The 8,271-nt window shown below is 35.2% G+C and overlaps 1 protein-coding gene across 3 annotated transcripts; it reads left to right on the top strand.

Moving 5' to 3' along the window:
• The first annotated feature begins 1,260 nt into the window (after positions 1 to 1,260).
• Positions 1,261 to 5,176, top strand: LOC7460558 (squamosa promoter-binding-like protein 16). Of its 3 annotated transcripts, none has more exons than XM_024598969.2 (4): positions 1,261 to 1,784; positions 2,638 to 3,090; positions 3,956 to 4,089; positions 4,238 to 5,176. In XM_024598969.2, exons 2-4 carry the CDS (start codon positions 2,693 to 2,695, stop codon positions 4,834 to 4,836), a joined length of 1,131 nt encoding a protein of 376 aa, XP_024454737.1. In that variant the 5' UTR covers positions 1,261 to 1,784; positions 2,638 to 2,692; the 3' UTR covers positions 4,837 to 5,176. The 3 variants fall into 3 exon arrangements, with proteins under 3 accessions (XP_024454737.1, XP_002299319.2, XP_024454730.1); XM_002299283.4 differs by having other exon boundaries at positions 1,262 to 1,784; positions 2,600 to 3,090; XM_024598962.2 differs by lacking the exon at positions 1,261 to 1,784 and having other exon boundaries at positions 2,318 to 3,090.
• The last annotated feature ends 3,095 nt before the right edge of the window (positions 5,177 to 8,271 follow it).

Raw genomic sequence — 8,271 nt, 5'->3', positions numbered from 1 at the left:
ACCCGAGTTTTAATTTCTTAAAACTATTTTAAAAACACTTGCATCTAGCCACCTATCCAGTTAACACTAAATCAAACCAGAAATTCTCCAGAACACGACTTCCCTTCTCTCTCTGGTTTTTTTTCCCCCTGTCTGTGGGCTGATAGGCCCCAAGTTGAGAAAGGTAAGCATAGTGGAAAAGGACCTAATGTTCTTGTTATGGTAACTTTCAATATTCCCATCGACTAGTCTGTCCAACACTTGCTTAAGTAGACAGAACGACTCTCAAAACGGACAGGTCTCTAACATCGATTTGGCAGGGAAGAAGGTAACACCAAACGTGCTATCAAAAAATTAAGACCAGAAAATAGAAAATTGCGAAGTCTTGCATCTTCTCCACGGGAGGGACAACACTTGTGTCCAGATTTGGGTTGACTTCCAAACTTGTACAGTTACTAAATCGAAATCCAACGGATGAGAAACGACTGCAACAAACAATTGAAGTTTTTTTTTCCTTACCACAATTAAAAAAAATTACATATTCAAAAAATGTTTAGAAAATTAGTATACTTGAGAGAGACTTTTTTTAAATTATAAAATGATTTGCAAAATAAATTAAGTTAGAAAGAGAAGGAAAAAAAAATCTTAGAAATACTCCGAAAAATCTGATCACAATAGTTAATAATATCTTTTTTAAAAAAATATTTAATTTTTAAGGATGTAGTTCAATTGGTCAGGTTCTAAATTTGATATCTAAAGGTTACTAATTCAAGTCCCATAAATCTCAGGGTTATTGGAGACTTATATGATCATTAATTTTATTGCTCGTTAAATTAGTTAATCGAGGTGCATACAAACTGATCCAAACACCATCCACTTCAATTAAAAAAAATCTTTTCTAGATAAATTTAAAGACATTAAAAAATAACATAATTTACTCAGCTCTTCGTTAAAGTGGTGTTATTGTCATCAAGTCAAGCTTCGTTGTGTCCTCAAATTTTTTTTCTCTTAATTTAATTTTGTACACAGTATTTTATAATTTAAATGGAGTTACACGTCATATATACGACTTGTTTCATCATGGAATGCGAAACACAAGAAACTACTCCCACCTTTCCTTCCCACTGCCTTGCACTTTTTCTCTCTCAAAATTGAAAGCAACAACACCCTGTCCCTTTCCTTACCACTCTTTTTTTTTTTTTTTTTTGGATTTTGTTTTTTCTAAAATCTCTTTTACAGTATTTTATTTATCTTTTTTACTCTTATCACAAAGCCACAAGCCTAAAAAGGAAGGGAGAGAGACTTGGAAAAAGCAAGTCTTTACTCTTCATACGCAGTCTCCTTTCCAGTTCTTGGCCTCTCCTTTTCTTTAAACATAACCCTTCCAAAAGTTGAATACATTATCCGCTTTCCATGTTACTTTCAATTATTCTTACAATAACGCCCCTCTCCCCCCAAGTCTCTCTCTCTCTCTCTCTCTCTCTCTCTCTCTCTCTCGCTCTTGTCTTTCTTCTATGCATTAGCAGATAGCAAAAGCTAAGCTCTTTAATTTTTCCTCTTCAACACTATTTGATGCTACTGTTGCCAGAGATTTATTGGCTGTGAAGTCAACAGGAATCGTTTATCTTCTCCTTCTTAACCCTTTGCCAATTTCTTCATTTCACTTCTTCCACACTGCTTTAGATTCTGAATTCTGGCTTCTTTACACTTCAACCAGCAGTTTCTTTCCTTTGCGGCCTCATTTTAAGGATTTCTAATAGCCTGGAGGTTACCGAGACTGGATTCTACCTCTTTGTTTGTTTCAGGTACCCATCTCTAAATTTGAACTCCTCCTTTAAGCCGGTCATTTTAGCTCTTTGTGATTTTGTTTTAATTATATAATTCAGAATGGGTTTTTTTTTGCTGGTTTGGTTTGGTCTCTCTCTGTTGCTTGCAATGAAGAAAAAATTACTGAAAGAAGACACACACACTGCAATAGTAACTTCTGAACAGTAAAAGTCTTAGGGACACATGTGGAATAAAGTGGTTTTGACAGCTTTTGCCAAGAAAAAAAAAAAAACTTGTGAGAAAGTTTTAGGCATGCCCCTCTCCTACAATAATTGTCGCAATTAGATGCAGTCATACTGGCCTGTAACCAGCTTGTTTAAATTTATGTTCATTAATGAGCTTGAAGTTTACTTTTTCGTTGTTTAAAATAAAGAAAATAATATGCGAAATTGTTTTTCAATGAAAAGAAATTTCTTCAATGCTTTCTGTGGCTGGGATGAGAGTGCTGACTCCCATGATGTGACAGGCATCCAGTCTTTTTTTTTTTTTTTAATAGCATTGAAGGGTGCTCTTTATTATTAAAGTGTAATGACTATCGTGGCCCTTTTTCCTTTCCTGCAAATTCCAAATTTTGAACTTCAACTACTATTGCTTTACCAGTTAACTGCATTTGGTCCATTTAGATGTGGATACTAAATGTCTTGTAACTTTGATAAACAGATGTAAGCTATTGCTTTATCTACAAGTAAACCACCAACTAATTCTTTGTCCGGGAATGTAATGTTCAAACACAAAATGTTTGACAGTCCCTGTTTTCTATGATCTTTATTCTTGTTATCTGTTAATATTTCAGACCGTGTAATGATTGGCTTGGTGGATCACTTGGAGAAGAATTTGATTGTAGGGTGGGAAAGAGTGAAATACGTTTGCAAAGCAAGGATGCTCTATGGGCTATAATTTTAAGACTCCTTGGGAATTAGCTGAATCGGAAAAACAAAGCAGTCCGTACTTTACTCAAATCACTGTGTCTAGCAGCTTAAGGGTACCTCAGGCTACCGGGTATTGTTCAGTAGACTTGAAGCTCGGCAATTCTGGTAATTTCAAGGACAAGTATAAGGATCCCGGGGGCTCTTTAATGGAATCATCTTCGTCTGGATCTTCAAAGAGAGCTAGGACACCTAACAATGCAACCCTAGTCCCCTCATGCTTGGTTGATGGATGCACTTCTGACCTTAGCAAATGCAGGGATTACCATCGGCGACATAAAGTATGTGAGTTCCACTCCAAGTCGTCTCAGGTTTTTATTAAAGGCCAGGAACAACGGTTTTGCCAGCAGTGCAGCAGGTAAGAACTAGCATTCTTGTGAATGTAGAGAGCTCTTTGAGTTCTAGCAATTCCAACTTTTAACTTTTTGTTAATTAGAATTGATTTTAATAGAACGAAATCAGAAGTGCAGCATCCTTTTTGTTGAAGTTGCCGTATGCTGCGATTGTTGAGATTCTGTCTGCATGTTCTCCTGACACTATGTTTTTGGTTTGTTTCCAGATGTTTGCTGTTGAGTCTGAATCTCTTTTGTTAGATTCATAAATTTGCATGAATACATTTTAGCTTTGGAATAACACTATTATCGAGGTTAACTCACATCCTTTGCTTCAACAAGTGAGACTCTATTGGTTGACCATCATTCTTTGCATTGCATAAGATTCATTCACAATTAATTCAGAGGATATGCTTCCTATTTGCCATCCAATAAATACAATAAGATCAAACAACTAATTAGCTTTGGTATGATTGCCTAAAGCAATCCCACTAATGCCGCTCTGCTGTTAGGAAGAGTTTAAAAGGAACATAAGTAGCGGAAGAAAACTGATTGGTCTATAAAAGCGTAGTTTATGCAAGCTAATTGACTATGAAAATATTTTGCGTTACCATGGAGTAAAAGTAGGTGAGGGGGAGGATCTTTATTTTCTCTATGTAGGTTGACTTTGCCAGATGCTGCCGATAGTGTTTGGCAGCTTAATAACCTATGTAGTTATAGGCTTCTAGCTGTATCTTTCTTATTCGCTTCCATACCCTCGAGGTCGGGGATGGTGTCTATGGTCTTTTAGGCATGATAGATCGGTCACCCATTCTAGAAAGAAATTGTTTTGGTCACAATTTTCTTTTGTTGGTGCGAAATATTAATGCTATTGAATGCTCCTTTTAACAGGTTCCATTCGTTGGGGGAGTTTGATGAGGGGAAGCGAAGCTGCAGAAAACGTCTTGATGGACATAATCGGCGTCGAAGGAAGCCCCAGCCAGATTCACTTTCAGTAAATTCTGCAAGGATATTTTCCAACCAAGGTTTGAATTTTAACTTTGATAAATTGTGTTTGTGTTCGGAGAGTTGTCTCTTTCCCCACCATTCAGTTTGTCTTCCAGTATAAAAAAATTCAAAAGGACTCCAAAACTGTTGAACATTGTTGAAACATACTAATTTATTATACTGCAGGTACTAGATATCTACAATTCGGTAGCTCTCAAATATTTTCAACCAGTGCTATGAGCTCTGCTTGGACTGGAGCTGCAAAAGCCGAGAGGGATCCAATGCTTTATACTAGTCAATCCTCAATGAACTTCGATGGCAGAAAAAATCTTTTTCCTGGTTCCTTGTCTCCCAACTATAAAGGAGGAAAGCAGTTCCCCTTTTTACAAGGCACTAGTTCCACACTTCCTGGAGATTCTATCCGTCTCAATGCCAATTCCACATTAGGAAATATTGGCAACAGCCAGAAAATGTTCTCTGATGGGTTAAACCGAGTCATAGACTCCAACCGTGCTCTCTCTCTTCTGTCATCTCCACCATCTGAGACTCGGGATATTGGTTTGAGCCACGTAGTGCAGCCTGACCTGAACCCTCCTGCTCAGTCCTTGATCCCAAGCTTGAACTATAATAATGCTCTTGGAATGGAAAGTGAGCCAGTAGGACCTGTCTTAGCATCTGATGGCAGCAGCAATTCCAACCCCCATGGTCAGCATATGTTTCAGATCGGACCTGATTGGTTATCTGCAAATGGATCTCACCAGACACTTTCCTTCTCGTGGGAGTAGTACATGCCATTTCTGGTTCTAATCTCCCCTACGGCTCTAAATCTGACCGATAAAAGAATTTATTGCTCTAAGTTCTGAGATTGTTAAGATGTTCCATTTTGTTTGTATCACCACTCCAAACAACTGTGGTAATTTTTAAGACGCGACAATGTTATAATGTGTACGCATGTATTGTTTTGTTCTTGGACTTTTAAATGTATGTACCTACGTAAAAGGAGAGGAGAAAAAAAAAAGCCACACCAATGGTGCTATCCTTGTCTCATTCTTGCAGAAGTCAACGCAGGATGCAATTCTGTAAGATGTTTCCTGATGTTATTGGATTTGAGGTTTTGCTTTTTAACAGGTACTAGCTGTGTATCACATATTAACTATCTGATACCCAAGGAAAGATTTCTAACGAATATGGATCTCAACATGGTTAAAAAAAAGAAAGATGAAAAGGTTTGAGAAAGAGATGCTGTGATTCTTTATTTTGAACAAAAGCATGCTGTGTGATTCAACTTTGCCTCAAGTAACATGAATCCTTCCAATTTCATGTAGCTGCCCGTGGAAACTTTCATTCACATCAATAGTTACGAGTGCCGGGACAAAAGAGGGCTACCCCCATTGTTGCCTGGTACCCCACCAGTACTTCAAGCGCTGCATGCTTTTACTCTCGAATTACTAGCATTAATGCAATAATTAATTGTAACTCTGTTTCTGACCTCCTGGTGGGGGTGCATCCTCCTCTCCCAGTAATTTCTCAAAATCTTTTTTGATTTACTTTGGAAACAAGCAAAAGAAAGACGGTGACACTTTTTTTTAACACAGATCAGGATGTGACATTTGTTTATATTGCCAATTTATAGATAAAGAATTTATAATCCAAGCTTACCAGGGAAAAAGAATGGAGGGAATTTGCTAAAAAGGCAGCTAACTTCGTGTTTTTGCATCGTAAGAAAATTTTCCTGCATTCTCTTCCGTAGGTAATGCCTGCACTGACATTGTCATTAAACAGAACTTGTTCTTGGGCCCCCAGCCATGTGTGTCCTCAGTTTCAGCCTACCAGGTCACCTCATGTTAAAACTCTAGTGCAATTTTGACTCCAGAGGTCATAAAATCTCTCCCAGATCTACCTCCACCCCGTGAGAGCCAGAGTCTTGTCACTTTTCAAGAACTTCCAAATCTCTCCCAAATATACAGGTTGTGTTGTTCAGCACAGAGTAAGAGCATTTTTTGCCATTTTTTTCAGTTCGGCTTCTCATTTAGCATTAGCGTTGGAGATCGTGTTATCTAATAATGATATGTATAAACTGTATTATTTCACTAATTTTTGTTCAACTATACTATTCGACAAAGAAATTTTAAGCAATAAGAAAGACATTAACCACCCCTGGGTACAGCATTGCTTTCTCTCTCTCTCTCTCTCTCTGAAGAAAAGTAAGAATGTGTTACTCCCGGCCCGATGACTGTTGTATTTCTAAATTCTACTCCCTTTTCTTTAACCATCTAATCTGTTCCCAGAATCAAGGACAATTCTGACAACTTCTACAAATGTATTAATGTATTCAAGATCAGCCAGCCTGGACTGTGCAATGCATTGATGCATGATCTCCCACGTTGCAGCGCAGTTTTTCTTCTCTGTTTTTTTTTTTTTTTTTTTTTTTTTTTTGAGGTTGGAACTGTATATGGGGCCTGGGTTATGTTATTAGAGTGTGTTTGGTATTGCGGTTGTTGTTGTGGTTGTGGTTTAAAAAAAGTTGTTTTATAAAAAGTACTTTTAGTTGAGGTTGGTTTGGAAAAATATATGTTTGGTTAAAACTGTGGTTAAAATTGAGGTTGACCAAAAAGTAGTTTAATGTGTTTGGTTAAAAATGCTTTTGAAATTGAGATTATAAAATAATTTTAAAAAATATAATTAATATTGATGGTTTTTAATTTAAATATTGTTGATTTAACTACTGCTACTACATCATGAAATAAATTATATAGTGCTATTAAATAATGTTAAACACTAGTTTTTCAAATAAAATACAATACCTGAAAAAAATATTTTTGATATTTTTAAGATATTAAAAAAAAAAACAAGAAGAATAATGACAATGGTAATTAAACATTGTCTGCATGCTGTATGAAGTTGATAATCAAAAAACAATGACAAGTTTCGAAAAGGGAAAAAGTCAATGGAAAAAAAATATGAACTGCTGATAGAAACAAAAGGATGATGAGAAGCAGGTAAGGGAGAACATGAAAAGCAGGTATGACATGCTTTTGATGAACCTGCGATTAAGCCACAATTATTATATGGGTCCCATATTTTTAACCAGCGTTTTATTGTTTTCCAAACAGCCATTGATTGTGGTTACGCCGCACCACACTTTTTACCACAAAAACAAACAGCCTCTTAGTCCATTACTTCCTAACAAGACTACTAATATTGTTTTAAGACTCGATTACTAAGAAACTTAGTCTCAACTGGATTTTCAGCCGTGCTACTGAGTTGGATTAAATTTTTTAAAATATAAAATAATATTTAAATGTTACTAATACTTTTTACAATAAAATAAAATTTTAAATTATATAGAAGTTAGCTTGATATTATCTAGTTGACTTTAACGGTCCAAAAATAACTTGAACAAACAGTTAACATGTCAAATTCATAATCTAGGTTATAAGATTATAAAAACTATTCCCTAATCATGAGATCGAGATAAACTAAAAAAGACAAACTAAAAAAATTATAAAGTCTAATTTCTAATCAAACATAATATTTAATGATGAAATTAAAAAAAAATCAATTAAAAAAACTGAGTCAATTCGATTAACTCGTTGAGCTCGCGATCTAGGTCATGAGATGAGGACGTACCAATAAAAAGCAAATCTAATTCTGAAGGACTCTTGACCCGGATCATGAGACCGAGGTAACTTTTTTAAGAGAAAATAAAAAAATAACATAATTTAACTGGGGTTAAAATGCCAAAACTCGAGACCATGATCATGAGACTAAAATATCATTATAGAAAGCAAATCAAAACATGTTATAAAAGCTCAATTCTCATCCGTTTTAATGTTGAATGATAATTTTTGAAAAAAAATTCAATTAAAAAAAGAACACAAAAAATAACTCGAGTCAACTCAGGTTAATCTATTAAGCACTATTATCAGGTCATAAGCCTAAAATAACCTAATAAAAAATAAACAAATCATGAAGTCTAATTCTTAATCAACCTAATATTAAAAGATACAATTGGATAATAAAGTTAATTAAAAAAACCCGAGTCAACCCGTCAAATCTGCAATTCGTGTCATGAAAGTAAGATAATACAATAAAAAATATTAAAAAAACAAAAAAAAACACTAATAATATTTTTTAAAATAAAATATTATTTCAATGAATAGAGCCACAGGGGATACAATAAACTCCTATTCTTTTATTTATTTAATTAATTAATGTTA

The sequence above is a fragment of the Populus trichocarpa genome, chromosome 1 (genome assembly GCF_000002775.5).
Source record: "Populus trichocarpa isolate Nisqually-1 chromosome 1, P.trichocarpa_v4.1, whole genome shotgun sequence".
Classification (NCBI taxonomy): domain Eukaryota; kingdom Viridiplantae; phylum Streptophyta; class Magnoliopsida; order Malpighiales; family Salicaceae; genus Populus; species Populus trichocarpa.
Note: the sequence above shows the minus strand (reverse complement) of the source record. Positions and strands in the feature narration are given on the sequence as shown.

Coding starts and splice junctions, on each gene's coding strand:
- LOC7460558 (XM_024598969.2), top strand. CDS start 2,693: ATGGGCTATAATTTTAAGACTCCTTGGGAATTAGCTGAATCGGAAAAA. Junction 3,091..3,955: donor TTTTGCCAGCAGTGCAGCAG/GTAAGAACTAGC, acceptor TCCTTTTAACAG/GTTCCATTCGTTGGGGGAGT. Junction 4,090..4,237: donor AAGGATATTTTCCAACCAAG/GTTTGAATTTTA, acceptor ATTATACTGCAG/GTACTAGATATCTACAATTC.